This window comes from Triturus cristatus, chromosome 12 (genome assembly GCF_964204655.1).
Source record: "Triturus cristatus chromosome 12, aTriCri1.1, whole genome shotgun sequence".
Taxonomy (NCBI): Eukaryota; Metazoa; Chordata; class Amphibia; order Caudata; family Salamandridae; genus Triturus; species Triturus cristatus.
This window is the reverse complement of record NC_140595.1, coordinates 775,846,722-775,874,669: the sequence shown is the minus strand read 5'-3', so window position 1 is coordinate 775,874,669 and position 27,948 is coordinate 775,846,722. Positions and strand designations below refer to the sequence as shown.

Genomic DNA, 27,948 nt, shown 5'->3' with positions numbered 1-27,948 from the left:
GAGGTACAAAAGTACTTACCGTGGTCAATTTAGTGATCAAGCAGAGTGGCAGGGATCCTGATTATCAGGATTCCAGTTAGACTAGTCACAAACATACTGACACTAAGCAAAAAGTGTGGATAACCATGAAAGCAGATCCTACTTTCCTACAGACAGCTAGTTTGGTTAAAAGGGCATATTATAAAATGTATCTCCTTTTTCCCTCTGAAATAGTCAATCCAATCTTGTGTTGAGGATCCTCCCCTCTAGTGCTGCTCTTCTACTTAAAATACGTGAGTACAAAAGCATGTGCAGGAGGAAGAGCCTTCTGTTCATTGGGTCCTAGACTCTAAAATAGGTTACCACTGGAAACTCAGGCTATCCAAAACTTTATTGCCTTTAAGGAGGCACCACACTCCTCACTGGCACTGTTAGCAATTGTGCTGTCTTTTAAAGTTGTGCTGCTTTTTATTTGTTGTCATGAAGAAGAAGAGGAGGAGAAAGAAGAGGTAGAGGAGGAGGAAGAAGCGGCAGAGGAGGGAGAAGCCAATCAATCAATCAATCATAATACTTTATTCGGTATGAAAAAATACCATAAAAGTACAGATAAAATACATCATGATATAAAAACAAGACGGTTTGACAGCTTAAAATAGTACATATTCAGTTCATCCGCGATTAAGAACCCCTCCCCTCAGCAAATTCATTCTTGGGGCCATTAAAGGACTAACTTCACGGGCCACATATGTTCACCTAATGCCCCTTGTTGTTCTGAGCCTGACGGCTGCCCTTAAAAAATTTACAGTACAGAACAGGGTTAATGCGTCTGTGGACAATTTTAAAAATAACAGGGCCACCCTTGCATGTTTAAATCTACCATTCTTTAAAATACTTTTTAAAAAGAAACTCCTAGGTTGTGAATAAAAAGGACATAATAGAACAAAGTGAAGGGTGTCCTGTGGAGACCGATGGCCGCAGCCACACGGACCCTTCAACTCTATAGACGAAGTAAATCCTGCCAGGTCAGCTAATATATGGTGCAAAAGATTAAGCCTAAACCATGTCATTAAAATTCTGTCATAGGCATTATAAAAATAGGATAAGTAAGGCTCAATACCCACGCATGATTTGGTCAGAAGATATTCTCTCACTGTCGGCTTAATCAGCTCCCTATCTTCCCTGAGTGTTATGACATGCTTGAGGAACCGGTCGTTAACCAGGGCCTTATCCTGCATAGATATTTTTGTAGGATTGTTAAAAAGATCTGCGCATCCTATACCTTCTAGAGTCTCCTTCACATACTTGAGCCATGGAATGTTCAATCCCCGGTCGCAGGCGAGGCAGTCTACTATGATCTGTCTGCTGAATGTGGCCTCCGTATTTGCCCAGATTTTGGACCAGCAGACTAGGGGTTTGACTTCCAGCCTTTCCCTGATGTAACTGACGCCAAGTTGTTCGTGGATAATGTGGGAAGGTGAGCTCTGAGGCACTTTAAGCAAGCGTCGAAGATAGTTATTTTCCTCTATTTGTAAATGCTGCGCATCAATGAATCCCCATACCTCGCTTCCATAAAGAACGTTGGCACAACACATAGAGCTGTATAATCTCAGAATTTGCTCCGGTGACCAACGGCCTAGCCTTCGTGCAAAATTCATGATCGACCCAGAGCAACTAGCTAACGTACGGCATTTCTCCTCTAAAAGATCTTTGAAATTTAGACATCCATCAAATAAAATCTCCAGGTACGAGAAAGAGTGCACTTTTCCCAAGCAGTGAGAACCAATCATATGATCATACTTTTTGCTTGTTTTTTGCCCACTTCCATAATGTATGACTTGGATAGATTGGGGGACAGATCTAAGTTCTCCATGAAGGAAACAAAGCCGTCTATCAGACCCTGAAGCCCTTTGGGTGTACGGGCGAGGAGAACTGCTTCATCCGCATAGAGCAGGACAGGGATCCCTCTTGAACCAATCCTCGGTGTGTCAACCTTTAAAGTGCTAAGTGCCTGATCCAAACTATTTATGTACAAAGTAAACAAAAAAGGGGCCAGGATACAACCCTGTCTGACCCCGCTTAAGCATGGGAAAGGGTCGGTGGTACTTCCCTCCTGGTTGCATCTAACTGTGGCGGTAGTGTTCTGATGCAAAGCTTTTAAAATGTTAATAAGTCCGGGGTCCATGCCAAGGCCGCCCATGATTGGCCATAATTTCCTACGGTTAACTCGGTCAAAAGCCGCCGTCGAGTCCATGAATGCCAGGTACATGGTTTCTTGACTAGCAATAGTGTACTTGGCTACCAGTAAATATAAGTTAAGACATTGATCGGTGGTTGACTTTCCTGGCCTAAAGCCATATTGGGCGTCAGTTAGGATGATCCTCAGCCCAGTCCATTAACCAGCTGAGGATAACCCGTCCTAAAACTTTTGCTGACACGTCAATTAAGGAAATGGGACGGTAACAAAGTGGGCTATCCTTGTTGCCTTTTTTAAAAATAGGAACAATCGTGGCTGTGGACCAGGATGGGGCATTCCTATGTCTACTGCTGCGTTAATTACTCTGGTCAGGATTGGTGCCCAAAGATCTACTTTGCTCAAAAAAAGATCAGGTGGAATCCCTTCAGGGCCTGGGGCCTTGTTTCGGGTCAGACCTTCAATCCCTGCCTTGATCTCACCCAGAGAGAAAATTATCGGGTTCATGGCCTGTTCCCCCCGTCATCCTCTGACTGGGCCTCAGCCAAGCAGTGATTATAGAGCCGATAAAAATGCTCATGCCATAACTCTGACAGGATGTTATTGGCTACCCTGGGTTTGTTTGCCTCTTGAAAGCAAGAATCGTTTATAACTTTCCAAAAGGCAGCTGTGTCCTTTAGCTCTATTGCTTCCCTTAGGTCCTCCCAAGCCTGCTGTTGTAATTTGGATTTACGGCCTTTTACTGCCAATTTATAATTTATCCTGCAAAGGGTCAGCCTGCTCTTGTCTCTTGGGGAGGATTTTAGAGCAACTTTCAGCTCTCTCAGGGCACGGGAGCACTGTTGGTCAACCCACCTTGGGTCATTTGATCTAGCTTTGTGTGTTGTGGTCCTCAGCAGACCATCAATTAATTGGGCAACACCCGCGAAAGCCTTGACTAGTTCAGCCCCCTCCACATTTGGGTCTAAACAGTCCGCGATGAGCTGTTCACCATCTTTCACTAAAGCTCTATAGCTTTGCCATTACCCTGTGACCATCTCAACCTCCTGCCTTGGTCTGTGGCACATGCCACCCCCCCCCCCACTCTAGGTGGGGTCTTGCAGAGATTTAACTAGGGGATTATGGTCACTGAAGATACTCAGACATATTTTAAAATCTGTGACCCATTTTTTAAGTGTTTTGGAAACAAGGATGAAATCAATAAAAGAAACACTTCCTCTGCCTTTGAAGGTGGGGTGTACCCTTTTATCCTTCCTAACTTCGGCCACAACCATGGTGTGTGTAAGGGTATGTGTGTTTAGTAACTTGCATAGCACCCTTCCCTCCTTTGTATGTTCCATATGCGGGCCCTCTTCCAGAGTACACGATGACCAATCCCCCCCATCAATTTTCAGATTTGGACACAGATGGCAGCTGAAATCGCCAGCTAAAATCAAATGAGGCATCGACGCCCCTTGCTCCTATATGCGAGCGGGCCTACTCTCTAGCTCATCCACTCTTGCAGTACTCTGGCCCGGTAAGATCGCATTATAAAAATTTACTTGTGGCCCTTATTATAAAACCTAAGCCACAACATGAAGTCGGAGTTCCAACCTAAATCAGACCATCTGCCCTGTAACCTGAGATCGACATATATAATCAATCCTCCCCTTGCTCTCCCTGACACTGCCTTGCACGCTGGTACAAAATTCTCAAAACTCTCCAGTGGTCACTTAAGTGTGAGCTTACCTTGACTGTCGCCTCCCATCGCTCTTTCTCCCCTGCAAGGCCAGATACCAGCTTCCCTGCTCGATCCAGTTTGATTTCCATCACCTCAGACTCCTTCCGCAGCTCCTCCTTTTGATTCAGTTTTTCATCGTACTGTTGTTTTAGCTGCTCCAGTTTCTCTCCCACCTGATGAAGGAATGCACCAAATCTAGTCATGTAGAGGCAATCTTGTCAGATGGACATTTTTTATCTAACAGATTAACAGCTTCTATTCCCAAGATATTTTCTCCACAGATTTCAAGGAAGAAAGGAATGTGCTCCAAATGTTTAATTCAATTAAAGGCAGCAGCCTAAAAGGTCCGATGTATACACTGTGTTATATATACTTAAATTGTTTCCACAGGTGTTTGATAAGCCAGCACTTCCCTGTAGGCGTTGTGTGCATTTTTCAAACAACTGAGCTGCCTTGGACCTCAGCTCTTTTTCAATCTTATTGTCAATGTATCTTTCACCTTCACCTTCCACTGAGTGGAAGCTGCCTAAATAAGGATTGAGAAGAAGCAGAAATGTTCAAGGGATAAGTGAGAAGTGGAATTCCCAAATCCCACTCTAAAGAGCCCCTTCACCTGAATCTTCAAACAGGACCCCGATCAAGTACACTTCAGAAAACCACAAAAGCAAATAATTAGCAAAACAGCGTGAATCTGGGGTACAGTGGTTCAAGATTTAGATCTCGACTTCATCTGAAATGTATCCTTTGTTTACCAGATAGCTGTGATGAGCCACTCAATACAACGACACCCTGACGTAGTGACACAGATCATTCTTTCATGATTCTTTCTGGTTTGCATTTATGCAACAGCTACATGTTCTTCACCTGTCCTGAGGTATTGCTCAGAAATAGATGTAACTTAACAAGAGGTAAAAATAAATGTCCATAGTAGCTGCTCAGAGAGCAACACCTCCTATAGGGTAGATGATTCATGAGTTGCTACTGTTTCCCTACGAACTCTAAGAGATCAGTTGGTTCTTTAAGTGAAGCCAAGGAAGCGGAGGGCCTCTTCATGTCTCTAGGAGCTTCACAGTACCTCAAATAATAGCAACTTACAAATTTCACATAATTTAAATTAAAGAAAAGCAAAAAAGCATTTGCCATTGCATCTCCAAGTTGTAGTAAGACTGCACCTCAATTTAATTTAATGGTATTTTGTAATGAATGACACCAAAAGACAGGTGAGGGGAGACTCTGGATCAATGCTCACCTCCCGAAGTTTGGCTTGCAGCTCTGATAGAGACTTTTGCTTTTCTTCCAGCTGGGCCATGGCAGCATTCATGCGGAGGCGCTTGGGTTCCACTACCCGGTAAATACGGCCATACATCTGTCAACAGAAAGAAAGAAGGCATGAGTTGTGATGGGGAGAGCCCAGGTAACTCATGAGAAGAAGTAGCAATATACTATGAAAAATAGCAGGCACGCTGTCTCTCAATAAATGTTTACTATCTCATTAATTCCTCACTCCATCACTACTTTCCAACTATAAAAGTAGCAATACATGGTTCATAAACTGTGATGTTGGACGGGTACATAAGATATGAAGCCATCTAGTACTAAGCAGTATGCTTGGACACACCCTTCTGTCTAGACTTACCAAGCAATGCATAATCACGATAGGACTGGTATCTGTAGAGTCATATAAAGTCTCAATCTTCTGAGTTTTTACTTGATGCCGCTGAGGATACTTGTCAGCATACTGATAACAAAAGTACTCTTTGACATACATATATAGTAGCCTAGACCATGCTCACAAAACTATCACTCTATTGGGTGTAGATTTTCTAGAATGAATCTGAGTGGAACTATATTTTTGTAAACAATATTTAAGAAAATATATTTTTTTCTAAACATATTTAGGCTATACAATTTTAAAGAAGCTGTCAACGCTGTACAAATCAGACTTCTTGCTTAGTGATCCAGAAGATTTCTCACCATACTTAAGCTGGACAAACATTACACACAATGTGTTTTTACCGAGCTTCTATGGTCTCGAAAATGAATGCCTGTATGATCATGGCTGGACCTCCAGCTAAAGTGACCATTCTGTGTATGTAGCTCTATCTTGGAGCATAAAATCAAAGGATCTAACTAAATCCTTACACAGAAATGTTGTTATAGAAAGGCCAATACAGAGGAAAGTTGTTAAAGAAACACAGTTGAAAGAACATTTAAATGAGTTTTGTAGAGCACACTTATACCAATAGGAGTCTTGATGCTAAAACTAGCTAGTGGGAAACAGACAGGCATAAAAAACCCAAAGGAAAACAAGCCTAATTGAGAACAGGTATTTAGAGTCTTACTGAAGACTTGATATATTAGGGGAGATTATTTGAAGCTCTGGCTGTTGCTCAGGAGAAACACCTACCACACCAAATTAGTGGGTCACTTTATGTACTATGGAGGTCTCTTTGTGGAATATACCAAATACATTTTGATCGAAGACCCTGGGGCCCTACATTTTGTACCGCTTTATGTGCAATTTGACCTGCTTGAAGCTTATTAAGTGACAATTGCTGTATGTTCAAATATGAGGCATTGCGGTAGTCAACCAAAGACAAAATCAGAACAGCCACCACTGACTTCAGGAAATCAAGCGGAATGAAAGAGAAAGCTTTCTTGAGAATTCTGAAAAAGTAGAAGTACGAGGAAGTAACCAGACTAATCTGGTTAAACAAGGTGAGCTTATCCTCAAAAATTACTCCCAAGTTGCTCACTGATGCAGACATAGATGACACTCAGGGACAGCTCGGTTGCCTCCGGGAGGAACACACGCGACTGCTAGAACGATTGAGATGCCTTAATTATGCGGCGCATTCGGCAAGGACCCATAATATAGGCGATAAAGCAGGCAAACTGCTCTCATGGCTCATTCGTCAGAATGAGTTGTCGGCACCCATAGCATCGGTGAGGAAGTCGACCGGGGAAGCTGCGTACACGCAGCAGGTTATACACGGTGCGTTTGTGTCACACTATCAGGATCTGTATAAGTCACGCGTGCAAGTCACACCCCTAGAGATACAAACATATCTGGATGGTCTAAATCTGCAGCGGCCCACGCGCTCACATAGCGAAGAGCTAAATGCCCTTCTTCACTCGGAGGAACTTCGAGACAGTATCTTTTCCCCATCTAATGGGAAGACGCCAGGGCCGGACGGCCTGCCGACTGAATTTTATAAAGCATACATACACATTTTGGTACCACAATTGCTAAAAGTATATGAAACGGCGCTTGATGACTCAACCCTCACTGCTACGCAGAATGAGTCTCTGCTGTTGATCTTCCTCCTTAAACCTGATAAGAATCCTGACTCCCTGGGCTCCTATCGTCCATTAGCTCTCCTTAATACAGATTATAAAATTTTTGCTTCACTATTAGCTAGGCGCCTCTCGTAAAAACGTTGGTGCACCCCGATCCGAATGGGCTTGTTCCTGCACGCTGCACTTCCCTCAATATCCGCAGATTTTTTAGAGTGGAACGGTACGAACGCATGCCTGGTCTCGTTCGGGTTGTCTGGTACTAGACTTAGAGAAGGCCTCCGATTCATTGGAATGGCCTTATCTGGCAGCTGTGCTGGGAAAATATGAACTAGGGGAGCACTACTTAAACATGGTTCGTTTATTGTACCAGCGGACCCCTGTTCGGTTCCGTATTGGCAGGTTAATTTCAGACTGCATCAGAGTGAGGCGGGGAACGCGTCAAGTGTGCCCGCTATTTCCGCTGCTGTTCTCCCTAACTACGGAGCCTTTGGCAATGTTGCTCCGGAGAGATGGAGAGGAGTGGGGGATACGGTTGGGAGATGGGCTGCATGCTGTCTCCCTATATGCGGATGATTTGTTGTTGTATCTCCGCGATATTACTGCAATCCCGACGTCCATTGCGGATATACTTAAAACCTTTGAGGAGAAGTCAGGACTCCGGGTTAATTGGGCCAAGTCGGGGATATATTCATTCAGCGCTAACACACCAGAGGTGGACGTATGTCTAACTGGCACACTCCTCACATGGTATCCCACCACATTCAGATATCTTGGCGTATTTATATACCGATCACCTGAAGACTTGATGGAAGGTAAGTTAGCAAGAGCAATATCAGCCATTCACGCTCAAATGCAATTCTGGAAGACGCTTCCGTTAAACGTAATAAGCCACATCACCTTGCTGAAAAGGATTATGCTTCCCAACCTGCTGTATTACTTTTCAAATCTCCCACTCTATGTCCCACCTAGGACATTTCGAGACCTGGAGCGAATGTTCCGGGACTTGATATCGAATAAAGGGAGACCCGTGTTACTTTGTGGAAGTTGTACGCTCCCAGGGAGGGTTGTCGGTCCCTAATATGGAACTGTACTATTTAGTTGCCCAGCTCCAATGGACGACAAAGTGGTTGAATGGAAAGAGCCTGGAAGACACAGTGACCATGCATTAGCCCTGGACCCACTCCCAAAGTTGCCACCTGTTCCATCCCATCGCCAAAGTTCCACGGCTGCCACAGCTGCATTTGGGATTAGCCCATAAATGTTATAAAAGAAGTTTATATCTTACCTGTCAGACACTTCCATACACCCCGATTTTACCGCTCATGGGGACACCAAGGGGCAGCCTAGGTACCTCGGAGGCAGCTCTGGTGATCTGGCATGCGGCAGAGCTTGACACGCTGGGCGACTTATATCGAGATGGCACATTATGAACATTCGAGACGCTAGTTGCAGACAATGAATTGCCAGCGGGCCAATTTCTCTTACATACCTCCCTCCTGAGGGCTCTGTTGACTGCCTGGGGAGATTTGGCAATTGAACCACCGTCACATCTGTTAGTACAATATCTACACACAATGGGAACGGGATCACATGTGGTACATTGGTTGGTGGAAGCACTCACACACACGCAGAGGCCGATGCAATGGCTTAGAGTAAGATGGGAGGCGGATAGAGGCCAGCATTGGACAGACAAGGAATGGGATGCCATATTAGTGGGCGCCAGGAACATACCAAGAAACTCGAGGTTCAAGCTTATTCAAACATATATTATACAAAGGGCATATCTCTCGCCGGACATGATAAATAGATACTTCCACATCATCACCTCTACATGCCCACGCTGTCAACATCCAGATGCAGACCTGCTTCATATGCTGTGAGCCTGCGCATCTCTTCAGCGTTATTGGCAAGCAGTAGTCACAATTCTAGCTTCATGCACAGACACAACACTACCGTTGTCATGGGAGGTCTGCTTTCTAGGGCTTTATACTAGATCAAAAAAAACTAAAGTCACCTCGAAGTTCCGAGATCTAGGCCTTATCACCGCAAAACGCCTCATAACTAAAAAGTGGAAAAATGCAGTCCCACCTGAGATACTTAGCTGGAAGCGCTCACTCATAATATGGGCGCAGGTGGAAAGCACAGCATTACATAGAGAAGAGACAGCAGGGCTTCGTAAATTTCCCATGGCGCACTGCTGGGATACATTGCTCTCTGCCTTACAGACAGGAAACCCCATCACAGTTGATACTGCCCCAACAGTTACTCAGGGATAAACCCACCGACCCCCTGTTTCCCGGTTAGGTGGAGCTGACCTGATTCAAAATATGCAGAGTAAATATTTGTCGCTCTACCCCTGCCCGCCACGGATAGACCCCTACATTATACCTGTCCTCAGGCACAAAGGTCCTCTCTGTTGGCAAGTTATTATGTCCTGGTGTGTTCACTACTTGAAATGAAATGAAATGAAACGTAGACTTATAAAGCACGAATTGCTGCACTGAGGCGTCCAAGTGCTACCTAGAGAGTGAGGTCATTTGCCAGAGGCGATCATCTGGAGGTTAGTTATGGACGTTAAAGAGAAAGGTCTTTAATTGCTTACGGAAGGAGAGCCGAATAGGGTTAGACCTGAGTTGCAGGGGAAGGAGGTTCCACAGTTTGGCGGCATTATAGGAAAACATCCTGCCACCAGCTCTCGTTCTCTAAATTCTGGGAACTGTTGCTAAAAAGGCGTGGCTGGAGCGAAGGTGTTTCCTAGGGTTGTACTGTGTGATTAGTTCCCGGCTATTTGCCGGTCCTTTGTGCCATTAGACACATGGATGGATGGATGGAAATGTACCGATAATGCACCTTCGTACTCAATCATGCATAATTGATATTGTCTGTATTTTAAAGATGGCGGATGTTCTTTTTATGTTATAAGTTTCAGTTTGTAATGCATATTCTTGTAAATGCGACTCACTGGTATTCACTGATGACCATTAACTGCGCTCTATCATCATTCACACCCTTACTCCTCATATGCAGGGAATTGACGAAAAGGCCTGAATGACAAAGATTTACATGTATGTGATACACATATGCAAACTCCTGTCATAATTGCTCAGCTATAATGTGTTAAGAGTAAGAAGCGGATAGCAATGATACCAATTTACAAATAATTATATAGCTAGACACAGTGGGCAATGGCATGCAGAGGCACTAGAACATAAGCTCATGAAAGATATAAATGTTTATACATGTGAATAGCACATTAATGTTGGTTATATGCTACCGTGATGGATCATGTTATTGAGCACATGGGATTTGCATTTCTGTTATGTACATCTAAATAATTTAGTACGAATCCGTGATGATAGTCATGTTAAAAAGAAAATTACCAATAAAGAAATTTAAACAAAAAAAAAGTTGCTCACTGATTTTACCGGAGTGGGAAGAAAACCAAGCTCACCAGCCACCAAGAAGAGGACCAGAAAGTAGACTTTTTGCCGAAGAGTAGGACTTCTGTTTTTTTTCGGCCTTGAGCTTCAAACAATTCTTCTTCATACAGAGTACACTTTCTTGCATGCCTTTATGAAATCTCAGGGACGTCTCTTGTTGATTGCTTATATATGGATACAATAAACAGCATGTCATCTAAATATGACACTACTGAAAAATGAAAGGTTCAGATAAGCTAGGCAAGAGGAGAAACATAAAGAATAATAAGTGCTGGACTAAGAACGATCCCTTAGGCACTCCACATGAGAGAGAAAAGGTAAAAGATGAGAGGTTGTTAGTGGTAACAGCTTGTTCTTGATCTATGAGGTAAGAGTTCAGTAAGTTCAGAGCTTCATCTCGAATCCCTAGATGATTTAGATGAGTGATCAATGCAGAGTGGCTGTAAGTATCAAATGCCACTGAGAGTCTAACAGAATGAGGACTACTTTCCCACTGCCATCAACAATAGATCTAATTTTGTCCATAGCAGTGACAAGGGTTGCTTCTGTACTTTGGTTGCTTCTAAAGCCAAACTGAGCTGAATTTAGGAGCTAATGCTTATCCAGGAAAGATGTAAGCTCTTGATTGATAGCTTTAAAAAAATATTTTCAATGGCATGGAATGTAGTGATATAGGACAATCGTTTTTCGGGTCCAGAGAGTAGGCACAGGTTTTTTTTTTAATTAAAGGAAAAACTGTAGCTTTTTTTCAAGCTTTTGTAAAACTACCTGCACTAATGTTATTGTTAAAAATCTTGGTGAGATTCTTAGCAAATATTTCAGTAGCTAGATGCAAACGTTTTGAAGGGCAGGGGTCATAAGGCGCTCCTGACTTGATGGAACAGATAAGGTCAAGTACCTACTTCACAGTAAGAGTAGAAAAATTATAAAGCAGACAGGAAGACTTATGCGGATTCTGTGGCAAACTGTGATAGGGTGTCCTTTTGACTAGAAGATGCACATTTTTGATAGATAATATTTACTTTGTTTTGAAAGATGTTTGCTGGCTCATTACAAAATTACTGAATAATGCCATTACTATTAATATTTGGGAGATTAGTGAGAACTTTAATTGTCATAATAAGTTTTATTGAGGAACTGGCCGAGAAATATTTATTTTTTTCTTGGAAAATAAGAGCTTTATACTCATGAATTAATGATTTATATTTCTCTTTCTCAAAAGGGGATCATAATGTTTCCTCCTTTTTAGTTCTGGTCACTGGCATTTTTGTTTAAACCCAGAGTCTCAAAAAACCAGGGTGCAGCTTGCTTGCTCTGCTTAATCGCCATTGTTTTAAGTGGAGCTATATATAGAGTTGAGAGTATTAGTAACCCATCATGTATATTCAGAAACATTACGATGTACGTTTTCATCTAAGTGAAGATCTGAGTTTGTCAATGCCTCAATCAAAGTTGCTGGTGTCTGTAGGAGGATGGCTTGGAATATGGTGCACACTTTTTCAAGTGTAGCACCCTGCACCAATCCAAACAACCCTTTTGGTGTTTTTAGTGGTTTAGACACCGTTAGAAAGCTCTCTAAGATGGTAGCTGTGGAGAGCAGCCTTCAGGCGTAGTCTAGGAGGAGTGTAAAGCAGCTTGCTTCACCAGTATCTAATCTTATAGTGCAGATTAAGTGAAAAAGAACCACACAGTGTAGTTAGAAAAACAGCTATTTATTACAGAAACTCACTAACCCAATGCAAAATCGCCTACCCGGAGATATAATTACAATACACACAATACTTTGATAATACAACAGGTAAGTAGCACGAAAATACAATGGGCTCCAGGGGAGACCAAACCATATACAAAAATAGTGGAATGCGACTAACGACCGAAGTCAAGAGTGGACCCAAAAGACTTAGAAGTGCTGAGGGACCAAGGAACCACTCAAGGTAAGGACCCAGGAACCCCATGGAGGCCGTGTGCTGAGTGAGTACATGGCCGCGTACTCAAGGTAAGTCAATGGGGAAGTTCCGTTGCAATTCTTAGGAAAAAGAACCCTTCGTAGCGGACTTGGAAGACACCCTGGGGCAGACGGACGGTTTGAGAGTCACTCCACCCCTGTATATCCAGGAGACCAGGTTACCTGCCTCAGGCAAGCTGGGTGCATAGGTACAAAGTGATGTTAGGAACCGCCGTAGACTACAATGGAGGACTTCAAGCAAGATACTACTGGCGAAGAAGCTGGAAGTGTCTGGTGGAATCCAAGGCTGGATTCAAGAAGAGTAGTACCTGCAAGCAGAGGGGACAGAGTCTATGTGACTCAGGAGTGACTAGGGGGCACGGCAGTCGAGAGCCCACCAATGTCAGCTATTGCAGGGGATTTGACGTCCCTTTGTCTCTGCAGCTACATGGACCAGGTGACGCTGAGGAGGACCAGGAATGGTGTACGAACTGCCCCATGTTGGATGTTGTTATCTAGGGTTCGCTGTCCGGCGGGAGCACTAACAGGCTTTGGCAACGGCAACACATGGAAGAAGATAAAAAGGTACAGTGTTTGGGCCAGCAAGGTCCAAGAGACTCACCACCTTCAAGTAAGTCAGGGTAGGCCCCAAGCAAGCAGGGGAGCCTACTAGAATCAAAGAAGCTCCTCGACAAGGCCAAAGATCTCTGGAGACAGTGCACAGGGACTCGGTTCCGGAAGTGCCAACGAGAGATTCTGGCCTCAAACTCGGTCTGAAGACAGTGCAGGCCTCGAAGAAGTTGTAGAACCACCTCCGGTGTTACTGAACTTCTTGGAGTCCGTAGGAGCCCAGGACCAGCAAATCGGTCAGCTACGTTGCCGTGTCTGCGGATGCAGGGGAGTGACTCCTTCACTCCAAGGGAGATTCCTTCGGGTGTCTTTCGATGTCCACAGGCCCTGTATGGAGCACGGAAACTGACGGTGCAGCGGAATTGTAGAATGAAACGGTCAAGAGCAGACAGAATCTTCCCTGTTAAAGTCTAGTTCCCAAAGTGAAATCAGATGTGGTCAGTCCGATGCGGTCAGTCCGACGCGGTCAGTACAACTTGGTCAGGATGTCCAGACGGTTGAAAAGGACGCAGAGTTTGATCTGAATCGAATCCCACGACGAATCTAAGGCCCCACCCTCAGGTAAGCCCATAAGTGCCATAAGGAAAGGGATGAGATGATTTAGGGGTCCCTTCCAGAGGAGGGGTTGGACAGTGGGGAGGATACTCCCATGCCCTTTGTCCAGCTTTGCGCCAGAGCAGGAGCAAACGGCTCCCTGAACTGGTTTGAGCTGGAGAATGCATGGAGGGCAACAAATATGCCCCTCAAGCAGTCTGAGTGGCGGTGGCCCCCACACTGTCCCAATACAGTAAACCCTGTCTGGGAGGTGGTCACACCTTCCTGTGACAGGATGCTTATTGTTCTGCCTACCCCTGCTCGAGCTTGGCTAGCAGCAGGAGGGCAGAATCATGTCTCATGTCGGCAGCAACATTAGCTTGCTGTCCGGTTCTGGTACGGAGACTGGTACCGGGAGCACTGAGGGCCTCCTAAAGGAGATTTACAGGGGGTATGATTCCAACATGTTCAAAACCAAACATGACAGGGTTTGTTACAGCCAGTTTAGATATGGTCATCGTATAATGAAGCCTGGCCACTCGATATATCGTAATGGGTGATGCACTGACAATCCAGGAGAATGGACTCCGAAAGTTGCAGGGGTGTCCTGCTCATGCCAGTGCACCCTCACACTTAGAACCGAGCACCCTGCCTTTTAGGACTGAAAGGCCTACTAGACAGGTGACTTAGAGGTTTTAAGTGCAGTGATGTTAGATATAAGGAAACGTATTTATTTTGTGAGAGGTGCAAGCACCAACTCACACAGGCTGCAATGGCAGGCCTGTAGTCAGAGTTTGGAGAGTTCCTTATGGGTGGCATAATACATGCTGCAGCCCATGGGGGACCTCCCGTGTACCTAGGCCATAGGTACCTTAGTACTATATACTAGGGACTTACTAGGATACACCATCAGCCAATTACGAATGTACTAAGGTACCCAAAATAGCCATTTTAGGGAAGAAGCTCAGTGACTGGAGACCTGATTAGCAGGATCCCAGCCAGAGTAGTCAGAAAACAGTATGACACCATCAACAAGCATTGGCATAGCCAATAGGTCTCGCCTTTGGGACCTTATAAGTGTTTAGCCATGCAACAGTTGCATAACTTAACACTTATAAGGTCCCAAAAGCGAGACCTATTGGCTATGCCAATGCTTGTTTTAACTGCTGCCATCTATTGAATCCTCACAGAGAACATCAAAGCAGCCGTGAGGCCGAAAAAGTAATCGCCATCGCGATCAAACATCAAAGCGGCCTCGAAAGTGAAAGTAATCGCGGTAAAGCGCGACGTGCGCGCCCGCGCACATGCACTGTGGCTCTAGGCTGGCCTGGTAGCACTTTTTGGAGCCCTCACAAAATGTCTCGCCAGACCAGCGCATGCGCTGGGTCAGGCGAGACCTAAAAAGTGGATCCTACTTTCCTAGAATGCATTTTGTGCCAGGGGCAAATTTTCCACGTTTGACCTAAGTTAAATAAGGATAAGCATAGATTTGGGGGTTCAAGCTTGAAAATAATCCCTTTATGATCCAACCAAATAAACGATAACGTGGAGACATAGCTTAGGGAACGATCGTTCAAGAAAATACCACCAAGTGTGTGATTCGCCGAAACAGTGAGGTTGGTAACCAGTAGAGAAAATCCAAAATTATCCATAGTTTCTAACAAACCTACAGTATCAGCATTTTCATTACACTCAAGATAAAACTTGAAATTCCCAAATCTAGTGAAGTTAGTGGAATAAGAAATGAGTTACTTTCCTCTAACTCCATTTCTCCAACATTAGTATTGTAGGAAGTGTGCTCTGTACGTACTATACAAAAATTAGGTATAGAGTACACAGAGTCAAGTAGAACCCCAAAGGTAGGCAGAGGTAAAAGTAAATAGCACCTTACTCTCTTTTTCTGGTAGTGTGTTTGAGCAGTGGGGCTTTATCAGAGGGTAGTGTTAAGCATTTGTTGTACACTCAATCAGCAAATGATTGCACAAACTCAACGACTGAACTTCAGACCAATTGGTTTTGTATAAATATTCTTTTCGTTATTTTTTTTCCTTTAGAACCAAGAAAGCCTGGCACAGGTAAGTGATTTATGCTTTGCAGTAATAATACAGTTTTGAATGGTAGTTGTATATATACTTTGGTATGGTTACAGTAGAATTACTGGTAATGCAATACTTTGTAATATTTGTATATACTTTGTATTGGCTTTTCAATGGGATGTCAAGTAAATTTCTTTACAGATTACTTTTCTTACACAGTGCAGTATACCTGGATACTGCACTGGGACATTTCCTGTAAACAGGTAAGTAAAAGCATTTTGGTTATTTGGTTACAGTTTTAGAGACTTTCATACATTTTCCAACTCCTCACTTAGAAACTTTTTCATAGAAAGACAGTCAATGTTATCCTATGGGAGAAAATAGTGTTATCCATTCAGAGGTAAGTACTTTGTTGTGGGAGTTGGGTTTCTGGGGTTAGATTCAGGGGTCCCCCAGGGTCGAGAATGCACTATCAAAGCACCCTCAGCGACACTAGGGCGGCCGGGTGCAGAGTACTGAGCCCAATGTTATTCAATGGGGGATAGGGGGCGTCCGGTTGGTGGCTGCTTAGGAGCAGGCCACAAGGTTGGGGGACAAAGCACCTGGACTTAAGCTCAGGGCGAATGGGGGTTCAAGACAGCACCAAAGGTGCATCCTCAGCGTCACTAGGGCGGCCGGGTGCATGGTACTGTTTTGGCATCAGGCACTCTGTTATTTTCAATGGGGTTTCTTTCTCCGGTTTGCAGATACGCTGCAGGCTCGGGGATGAAGGTCTTCTGGGAGCAGCCACCACTTGGAAAGGTAAGTTGGGATGCTTGGGGTTGGTTAGACACCGAAGGCTGTGGGGCATCGGGTGCAGGGGTGTCTTTTATGGTTGGATCTTCTTACCAGCTCCTGATCGCGGTTGAGGGGACCTTCTGGATTTATGCTGCAGTCATCGGCTGGAGGCTTGAAGCCGGTCAGGGATCTCTGGATGTCGGGTCAGGATCACCGGGGAGACCTACTCGTGGTGTTGGGCCACTCAGGCCGTGGACGACGGGTGCAGACTCGAGGATTTTGACAGAGCTGGAGTCTGTGGTGAACAAATCCGGTGTTCACGGGAGACAAAGTCTTTTCTTTGGAAGGCAGGGAAGGTCCTCGAGGTTCTTGAGGTTGCTGGCTGCAGGTCACACCAGAGTTTCGTTTCTGCAGGTTCGAGGTGGGGACAGGCCGGTAGGGCTGGGGCTAAGTCAGTGGGCGTCCTCCTCTTCTTAGCTTCAGCACAGCTGTTTGGTCCATCTTCTTCTTCTTCTTCTTGTCGGTTCTTGTCTGAGGAGGCAAATTTTGGGGGATTCCCTAAAAACTAGATTTAGGGGCGTTACAGGTAAGTAAAGGTTGGGACCAATGGGTCCCTGTCTTGGGGTGGGTACACCCCCATTATGCCACCCTCCAGTGGAAGGAGGGCATATGCCTCACTATGGTTGCCTGGGGCCCCCCATCTGCAAGAATAGGAGTTGTGCTTCACCTAGTCGCCTCCTTCTGAGGGGTGGGGTTGGCAAAGGTGGGCACACCTCTCTTCCTCACTTGTTTTACCTGCCGATTATCCCACCCAAAGTGGGGGTCAGAACCAGTGGGGGCCAGTTCCTGCAAGCAGCAAAAGGCCTGGCGAAGCTCACAATAGCGGCAGGCCTTGGAAGCTTCCTCTTCGTGGACTCCTGGGAGAGGAGGCTTAGCACCTTGTCCCAGGATGTGCAGTGTTTCAGGCCCCCGAGAGCAGCAGGCTCTCGACCCAGGGGTCCAGAAATACGTCTGGTGGTGGCCGCTGAAACAGCCACTCTGCCTGGACACTAGTGTTAGGTCGTTTTTCAGGGGGCATCTTAGCAGGGGGCATCTCTAAGATGCCCTCTGTGTGCATTTTTCATTAAATCGCACACTGGCATCAGTGTGGGTTTAGTGAGGTCGGACACCGCTGTAGACCACAATGGAGGACTTCAGTAAAGATGCCGCTGGCGAAGATGGTGCAAGAGTCTGGTGGAATCCAAGGGTGGATTCTTGAAGAGAAGAACCGGCAAGTAGAGGGGACAGAGCCTATGCCACTAGGAGGTGACCAGGAGGCACGGAAGAGCAATGCCCACCGATGTCGGCGGAGTAATGACGGTGACCTTGTCGCTGCAGCTGTGAGGACCAGGTGATGCTGAGGAAGACGTGCACACGCTGTACCACGTCGGAAGTCGAGAACCAGTGGGTCGGTGTCCGGCGGGAGCACCAACAAGCCTTGGCAGCTACAACAGGCATGGAAAACAATGAAGGAGCAAAGTTCGGACCAGCAAGGTCCAAGGGACTCACTAAGTGCAGGAGAGTCAGAGCAGGCCCTGAGCATGCAGCATGCAGGGGAGCCCACTGAAGCAAGAGAAGACCCTTGAGAAGACCCACAGACCAAAGGCACAGGAGTCGCACGAGGACCTCGAGCAGCTCACCAAAGATGAAGGCTCACGATGCATAGGATGCGGTGAGGATGATGATCTTGGCAGGAAGATATGCTGGAGGCTTCCTGTAGCCCGAACATCTCCGGAGTGCAGAGCCTACAAGCCTTGGCAACTGCAAGTTGACGCGATGCACATGAGTTCAGTCCCAGAGGTTCTGACGAGGGATACTGGCCTCAAAATTGCAGAGAGGACAGGTCAGGCCTCGAGGGAGTTGAAGAACCACCACCTGTGTTGCTGAGCCTTTCGAAGTCCGTGGGACATCAGTAGAACCAGACCGGTTAGCTTTGTTGCGGTGCCTGCAAATGCAGGGCAGTAACTCCTTCACTCCAAGGGATTTTACTTCGGTTGTCCTTGATGCCCACAGCTCTGTTGAAGATCCTGGAAGAAGCACAGATGACAAAGATGACTTGCAGAACAGCAAGACCAGGAGCAGCAGGAGTCTTCCTTGATGCAGTCTTGGTTCCAGGTGAAGTCCAACGAAGTCCAAGTGTCCAGACGGTTGACGAGTGACGTGGTTTCCCATGACGAATCGAAGGACCCACCCAAATGTGAGCCCTGTTATGCCCTAAGAAATGGGTTAGGACAACTATGGGGTCCCTCCCAGAGGAGGGGCTTGACAGAGGGGAGGATATTCCCATGTCCTTTGTCTGGTTTAGCGCCAGAGCAAGAGACAAGGTCTCCCTGAACTGGCTTAAACCGGAGTATGCAAGGAGGGCACAAAATGTGCCCTTCAAAGTAGTCTGGTGGCGCTGCCAAGCTCCCCCCACCCGCCACCCCAGCTCAATACACTAAGTTCTGGCTGGGAGGTGGTTAAACCTTCTTGTGACAAAAAAAGAAACTATTGTTCTACCTTCCCCTGCTCGAGCTTAGCTCAGCAGCAGGAGGGCAGAACCATGTCTGTGGTCGGCAGCAGCACTAGCTTGCTAGCAAACCCTGAAAGGCTGTTACCGGGAGTATTGGGGGCTTCCCGGAGGAGCCCTCTAGTGCATGGAATCATACCTCCAACACCGGTAACGGTGTTGGGGTATTATTCCAACATATTTGATACCTAACATGCTCAGGTTCGGCACAGCCACTATCTAGTTAGCCATCGCGTTGTGACAGATGGCCACCTTATGTATCAAAATGGTTGACCGCACTTACAAAGCCTGGAGAATCGACTCCAGGGTTTGTAGGTGTGTCCTGCTCATGCACCCTCACACTTGTAACCCAGCACCCTGCCTTCGGCATTGAAAGGCCTGCCTTTGGGGTGACTTATAGGTTTTAGGTGTAGTGACCTCAGATATAAGAAACCGTATATCTGTTGTGAGTGGTGCTAGCACCAGTTTACACAGGCTGCAATGGCAGGCCTGTAGTCACAGTTTGAGTGGTCTCTCAGGGGTGGCCCAATTCATGCTGTAACCCGTGGGAGACCCCTTGTGTACTTATGCCCTGGGTACCTCAGTACCATATACTAGGGACCTATAAGGGTACACCAGTAGCCGATTGTGGTGGCACAAAATCATTTACCATAGTCAAATTTAAAGAGGAAGCACAGTGACTGGGGTCCTGTTTAGCAGGATACCAGTTAGACAAGTAAAAAGAAAACACACTGACACCAACAAAAAGTGGGGGTAACCATGAAGGCAGATCCTACTTTCCTACACTTAACAAATATGGCAGGATCTCAAATATTTTATTTGAAACGGATGATGACCATTATTCCTACACCAGACACAGAAACGTTTTCATTTAGCATTGTAAATCTGATTGGTTGCTGCAGATCGAGCTTGTGCTGGAATCTGTTTACACTGTTGAAAGACCCAAATGGCCAAAGGTACCATGCTGTCAAGTTCAGCGTCTTGGAATCATGGTGGAGAATATCTCCATGATGTCTGGACAACATCCTTGGATGGTTCGTCAAAGGAATGGCTGAACGTACTGACAACTGCAGCAGCTCACTGTACCACTGCCGAAGCCAAGTCGGAGCAATGAGTATCAGAGTGTGATGTTCTACCTTTGCCTTCTTCAATACCCTGGGGATCAGGAGAAAAGGCGTAGGCAACTATCTTGAATCCACTGCTTGGAAAGAGCATTGCCATTCGACACTGGATGCCAGAACCTGCTTGTGAAGCACAGGCATTTCCTGTTGTTCCGAGTGGCAAACAGATTGATTGTGCAGTGACCCCACTGATTGAAAATGTAATCCACCTGTTTCTGTTCCAGTTCTCACTCGTGACAATCCGTCATTTCCAGGCTGAGTGCATCCACATGATCGTTATGGCAGCCTCGCAGATGTTCCACAGCGATGTCTATCCTGTGAGAAATGGCCCAGTAGCAGCTCTGTGTCTTCTGAAAGGATCACGGACAGGGTTCCTCCTTGCTTGACTATGTAGAAAATGCACGTTGTGTTGTCTGTAACGACTAGGACAGGCTGACCTGTCAACCTTGGAAGAAATGCTAGTAAACCCAATCTCCTGGCTCTGAGTTCCAACACACAGATGTGGATCTTCTTCTCTGCATCTGCTCAAAGGCCTCCTGAAGGTGGGCTTCCCACCTGTCCCTGGACGAATCCATGATAAGTAATAACGTTTCTGTTATTGGTAGGACAGAGAACTGCAGTTAGGTTTTCTTGAATTCGCCACCAGATCAGAGTTTCTTTCAAGTGCCTTGTGAAGCAGACTTCCGATGAGCCTTCTACCTGTTTCCATTGTGAATCCAGCTCTTGCTGAACATGTCTCATACGAGGCCTGCAAAACACAATGACACCTATACATGATGCCATCACACCAATTAGGTACTTGTATTGCCTCACTTTGATTAATTGGTTTCAAGCAATAGTCTTTGACATTGTCAAACAAGTTACTTACCTTCAGTAATGCCTCATCTGCTAGAGACAATATCTAGCTGCAGATTCCTTTCCCTTGATATATTCAAGGCAGACTGGATCTGGAAATTTTTTCCTGAGCAGTACTCCTGCACACCAGTAGGTAGCGTAGGTCAGCTCTGCGTGACGTTGTCGGCACCGGAAGGGATGTCCGTTGTGTAGGAAGGTACCCTTTCTCATATGGTTACCCCCCCTTCATCCCCACATTGTTTGTGTGACTATGATGCATCTTTGGCTGAGTGTGCACTGGGTTCCTGCTAATCAGGCTCCCAGTGCCTGTGTTCTTTCCCAAAATTGCACCTATTGTTTCACCATCGGCACTCCTCTGACCTACATATAAGTCCCTTGTAAAATGTACCAGTGGTACCAAGAGCCTTGTGACCAGAGAGGGTCTCTAAGGGCTGCAGCATGTAATGTGCCAACCTAAGAGATCCCTCACCAAACACAAGCATGCTGCCACTGCAGCCTGTGTGTTTTGGTGAAGTTAAAAGTGAAGAATCAACCTGGCACACATTCCTGTTTGCTAGGCCTACCAGCACTGCTTAAGGCATAGGTAAGTCACCCCTACAACAGACCCTCCTCAAGTGAAGGCATAACTGCATGAGAAGATATGCCCCTATAGTGTCTAAGTTAATTCTTAAACATTATAAGTGCAGTGAATTCCAAGATGTTTAGTACTAAATATCTCAGCTTAATAAACTCACACTGATGCCAGTGTTGGATGTATTAAGAAATGCACTCAGAGGGCACCTCAAAGGTGCCCCCTGAAATCCTACAAACTTGCTAGTGGGTGCCTGACTGGTCCCCACCAGCCTGCTACCTCCAGACATGTTTCTCACCCCGTGAGGTAGGAGCCTTTTGCTCTTGTGGTTCAGATACAAAACCTGCTCTGGGTGGAGGTGCTTCACACCCACCCCCAAGCAGGAACAGCATAGAAAGGTGGTGAGCCTCAAATGCTGACCAGGGCCTCTCCAGCTAGTGGAGATGCCCCCCCCCCAGTCCCATTTTTGCCAGCAAGGTTGAGGGAAAAATTAGTAAGCAATAGAGGTGTGTCCTCTCTCAGGCAAGAACCCCGCAAAAATGCCCTGAGCTGAAGTGCCCCCCTTCTTTGAGAATTCTTCATATTGTTTTGGAGGGCTAGAGGCAAAAGGGTTAGGGATATGCCCCATCCCCAGAGGGAGTGGACATACCAAGGCTGTAGGCACCATAAAGGTAGGTAGCCCATTAGCTACTACCTTCTGACCCCTGTAACACCCATAAAATTAGTATTTAGGGGCTCCTCTCACCATTAATCCTTAGATTACAGACAAACTATGAAAAAGAGGACAAAGAAGAGCCGTGCAACAGCGAAGACTGAAGATATCAACTGACTTGAACACAGCCCTGCCGGCCTGACTGCAGCCCTCAAAGACCCTGCTAAAAAAGAGCAACTTGTCCTGCAGTCCAGCAACCTCCAGATCCCTGGGAGGACTGCCTGCCTTTTAAAAAGACTCCTAATCTCCTGTGAACAGCGGACCTGTGCAGAAGAATACCAATTTTAAAGACAAAGTGCTATGCCTGCACAACAGCGAAACTGACTACCTTGGCACCCAACGCCCATGGCCCAAAATCCAGTGGCCCACCAGTCCAGCATAGATTCTCAGCTATTTAAAGCAAGAGTCCACCGTGGGTTGACCCCTGCCAGACTCCACATCGATGCCTAAAGCCACTGCATGATGACTCTCCCAACTGCAACCTGCACCAGTAAGCTGCTTTCCGACAACGAAGGACACCCCTGCACCCGGAGCCCCTGGACCTTGGGGAGATCAACTGATGGTATCCCAACGACCCAGCAAATCCCAACTTAACTGTGCAGCTGAAGGTTTCTTTCGTCCAGCCTCCTGACTTGAGGCTGCAGCCTTTTACCAACTTCGAGATTCTTCATTTGTTTGCATTGGGCACCCAACGCTGTGTTGGTACTCTGCACGTGGCGACCCCTGTGCTGCTGAGGGTGTACGTTTGGTGCTGCCTTGTGGCCCCCACTGTGTTTAACTTAACCTCTGGGGACTGTGTTACCAAACCGTTCTGCTTACATGCAAGTAGTACTACTTTGATTGCCCCCTTTCTCCATTGGATAACATTAGTACAATATCGCACGTTTGACCTCTGCACTCGGTTGCCCCAATGCCGCTGGTGGTGTTGTTTTGTCACTTACTTGAACCTTGGCTGGTATTGAGTCTTCATCCAAAAGCTCAATATTGTAAATTGTTTACTTAACTGCATTTTGCTGATTGTGTTTCCTCTCATAGGATAACATTGTATTGATTTAAAAATACACTAAGTGACCACTTTTTACAAAAACAGTGATTTAAAAGTTACTTACCTTCAGTAACGCTATATCTGGTAGAGACACAGTCTAGCTGCAGATTCCTTAACTTTGAATTCACTCCAGTCGCCAGTCTGGATCTGGAATTTTTCAGCAGTACCTCTGCGCGCCGGGGGACTGCGTCGTATGACTCCGCGGTGATGTTGTCTCCGGATATGACGACAGCGGAGCCATATAAGTCCCCTCCGGCGCGCGGACATCAGTTTATTTTGTGAAAACTTCTGCGCCAGAACGTGGAGCCACTACAGAAACCATATGTGGAAACAGCGTGCCAAAAAAAGATAAAAAATCTTTGAAACATTAATAAGAAAAATACATCAAATGGTATATTGATACCAGATGTAGGGTTTGAAGAACATCCCCTAAAAAGATCAACGAACACAGGGCTACATGACACTCTACGCCCTGGAGAATAATCCCTATAAGAAGGAAAAACTATGCACTCTATAAAACATTCTGCAATGGTAATAAACGGTACGGCAAAAGTCAACAGAACCTACAACAACACCAGGATGTGCGAAGATCACCTAATACATGTTACACTGAGATCAGCAGTGTATAGGTATGAAGATACCTAAAAGACTTTTATAGAAAGAACAAACACATTAATACTACCCACTGGTGTGCCAACCAGAGGAGAGAGAGACACACCCCCACTCTACCAACCACACACATCTGGAGATGGATGTTATTGCAACATCAAAACAAAAGCTAAGTGGCCAGGTCAAGCGATTTGTTTAGTCCCAAAATAGATCGAGATAGTGATCTCTGGAATATAAACCCATCACTGAAAGGGCATAACCCTTACCTCAAAGGTCATTTGTAAAACGTGGAGGATGGGCAGGGCGTTAAGGAATCGACGGCTAGACTGTGTCTCTACCAGATATAGCGTTACTGAAGGCAAGTAACTTTTACATCTGAATGAGACATCTAGCCTCAGATTCCTTGACTTTGAATTACATACCATAGCTATACCCCACTGGAGGAGGGTCTGCGAACTAACAAGGGACTGACCAAGAGCATGTGAGAATAATAAAACAAGAGCTCGCCTCTAAATACAACCTATGACTTATGTCATGGAGGCTAAAAATTAAAGCAACTGCACAGCCCTGAGAAAATCGGTCCTTGAAGGGAAAGAGTAACAAGCATTTGCAATGCATTAGGTCTCGCATTTACGCAAGTTTGAGCTATTGACATTGCAAATAACAATGCCTATTGGCATTGTCATTTACAATGCCAATAGCTCAAACTCGCGTAAATGCGAGACCTAATGCATTGCAAATGCTTGTTAAGGATAGTTATGGCAAGGAACGACTGTTCCACTTTGGATAGATGTTTTGATTTAATTCAACCTTAAAAGTCAGCAGGGTGTGTTTCTTTTAAAGTAGTTTTTTAGAACTTCAGCTACATGTTTACCAAATGACATTATATGCGTGCTGTTGTGCCTTCTGTTGAAAGCCAGATACCAAATTGCAGTGCATGTTGTTTATTATGGCACCACAGATGTTTGTATAACAAGGAAAAGGAAAATTGCGACCTTCTGTAAGAAGTTACAGAACGCTGTGGTTGTTTAAGGAAGTTTCTAGATTATTACCGTGCACAAAAAGGAATCATTTCTGACGTGTATGGGGCAGTTTCTATATTACTGCTTTGTTCTTTTCTCATACACGGTACTGAAATGTCACTCATAAAAAATTAAAACCGAGTAAATTGGCACACATAAGCAAATAAAAATTAGCAGCAATACAGCTACTTACAGGGACCATCCGTGAATCAAGCCTCATGTCCGTAGCTGATCGTTAACGCATGCTATTGGTTCGTAACGTAGGTACTTCCGGTCGTTTAACAACCAATCTCACGATTTAACGGATTCTGAGGGTAATCTGGAGGGGGCGGTACTGCTAATGTGTAAAGTGGCTCGGGATTGGAGCATTGGAGACATTCAGCCACTATTAGCGCATCACAGTCCCGAAGAGCTGATAGGCTGTAGAGTCTGCATGTGCCTTTTGGTTGGACAGACCAGAGTGTACTGCTGCCGCCTGCTATTGGGGTGGAAGGAGGATTTGGCACCCAGTGATAATAGTGAGCGATAAATTTGTCTTTGAATTCTTTACGTGGGCATGTGCACCCAGCTCTCGTTTTTTGCAGTAAATTGAGAGTTTGTAAACTTTAAAACAAGCAGGAAGGGGGTGGCAAATGGTGTTCACGGGCGCTTTGATGTCCTCAGTGGCCGCGCGGCTCACTGAAAACATCAAAGCGCCCGCGAAATGTAAGTGATCGCAATCGCGATCACACTTCAAAGCGCGGCTGTGTGACAGGCGAAAGTGAAAGAAAACGAGTGCTTTCAGGCCTCCAAATGGTGCGCGCGCCCGGCACACATGCACTGTATTTGGAGGCCTGAAAGCACTTGTTTGCACTTCCAAAACTCGCTTACTATAAGTCTCGCCAGAGCAGCGCTAAAGCGCTGTCTCAGGCGAGACATAAAAAGCTTTAAGTCCTCTGACAGAAGACAGATATGACCCCTTTACCCTAAAAGGGAAAACAGGACTGAATGACTAAGAGGGTCAAATGCATGATAGAAGACATAATCTCTGTTGTAATTGACAATAAGAAACATAAAAAGAGATGTCCTACTGGAAACCTAAAAGGACCTTCAGAACCCATTTCCCGAATGAAATATGAACAACACCCCCTTGTCCTGATTAATATAGTGTGGACAATTTGAAACATCCACAATCATTCAATGACACCAAATATCTATATATAGACATAAATATATAGATAGATATACATATGGTATGGTATGGTAAGGATTTCTTATAGAGCGCACAACTCACCATGGGGCATCTAGGCACTAAACTGGGAAGATGAGGGAGAAGGAACTACCAGCATCGTATAGACATTTAAAACAGGAAAGTTTTTAGTTGCTTCCTGAAGATAGTCAGACTGAATTTTACGTACTGCTAACGGAAGCTTGTTCCAATAGCTCGGAGCTAGGTATGAGAAAGCTCTACCTCCCGTGCGTGTAAGACGGATTCTGGGAACTTGTAGGAGGTCTAAAGTATAGATCTAAGATTCCTATGAGGAGAGTATTTGACCAGTTTCTTTCGAAGGTAGAGAGGACCTCTACCTCTTAGAGCATTATAGGTCAAGCAGCAGATCTTAAAAATGGATCTGTTTCTGATATTTAGCCAGTGCAGTTCCCTCAACAGTGGTGTTGAGGCCGAACCTGGAGGGCGATTCAGAACAAGCCGTGCTGCCGTGTTTTGAATAACCTGGAGTTTAGCCAGATGGATTTGACTCACTTCCGCCAACAACGTATTCCCATATAGACTCCTTTGAACAAAAACAACTTGTAACATCTTGTCCCAGTACCTCTCGGCAGGAGCATGCAAAGAATAAGTATCCCGAGCACTCACGCCTAGAACATATACAGAAGTATATCAGCAGATGCACAAGTTACTTACCTTCGGTAACGATATATCTGAAAGAAACATTAGTTAGTGATAGATTCCTTACCTTAGAATATCCCCAGGCGTCAGACTGGATCCGGAAAGTTTTCGTCAGCAGTATCCCTGTGCGTCAGTAGGCGTCGTCGTGCGGCTCCACGTACATCTTTGGCGTCGTAGTCGCCGAGATGACGTCGCTGGAGCTACTTAGACACGCCCACGCACGCTGACGTCAGTTCTGTGCACGACTTTTCGCGCCAGGAACGGAGAGCCATGCAAGATACTGACCACTGGTGCATTGAATCTAGGGCCCTGAAAGGGATGACCTTAACCCTAGAAATCAGTTCGCAGAATGGGGAGGATGGTTAGGGCGGTAAGGAATCTATTACTAACTAATGTCTCTTACGGATATATTGTTACCGAAGGTAAGTAACTTGTGTATCTGAAAGAGACACGTTAGTGATAGATTCCTCACCTTAGAATAGATACCCCAGCAATACCAACCCGGTGGTGGGTTTGCAAACCAAGATCACACCAGAAAGTCACGAGAACAGAACGGCCAAAGAAGCTGTCTCTCCGGACTTGGCTGTCCAGGCAATAATGCTTAGTAAAAGTGTGCAGCAAGGCCCACGTAGCTGCCTGACAGATGTCTTGCAGGGGGACACCGCGTCCCAAAGCAGTAGTAGCTGCTGTCGCCCTGGTAGAATGGGCGCGCAACCCCACCGGAGGTTCCTTTTTAGCCAGAGAACAGTAGGCTTTTATACGCAAGAGGACCCAGCGGGAGACAGTTCTCTTGTGTACAGCCTGGCCTTTCTTGGCACCTACGTAGCCAACAAAGAGCTGGTCATCCACCCGGAACTGTTGTGTGCGATTCAGGTAAAATGAGAGCGCACATTTTAGATCCAGACGGTGGAGCCTCTCTGCCTCTCTGGAAGGATGCGGAGGCCGAAAGAAAGTGGGCAAGGTGATAGTTTGCCCGATGTGGAAGGCAGTAACGACCTTTGGCAAGAAGGAAGGACGAGTGCGAA

General features: G+C 45.7%; 1 protein-coding gene across 1 annotated transcript in view; it reads right to left on the bottom strand.

Moving 5' to 3' along the window:
- DNAH2 (dynein axonemal heavy chain 2) overlaps positions 1-27,948 on the bottom strand; it is a 2,945,517-nt gene that overhangs the window by 638,292 nt on the left and 2,279,277 nt on the right. The window contains exons 65-66 of the mRNA XM_085638712.1: positions 5,140-5,256; positions 3,899-4,063 (exon numbers count right to left, since the gene is read on the bottom strand). Of these exons, the coding sequence (XP_085494838.1) occupies positions 3,899-4,063; positions 5,140-5,256 (282 nt within the window). The remainder of the gene's footprint in view (positions 1-3,898; positions 4,064-5,139; positions 5,257-27,948) is intronic.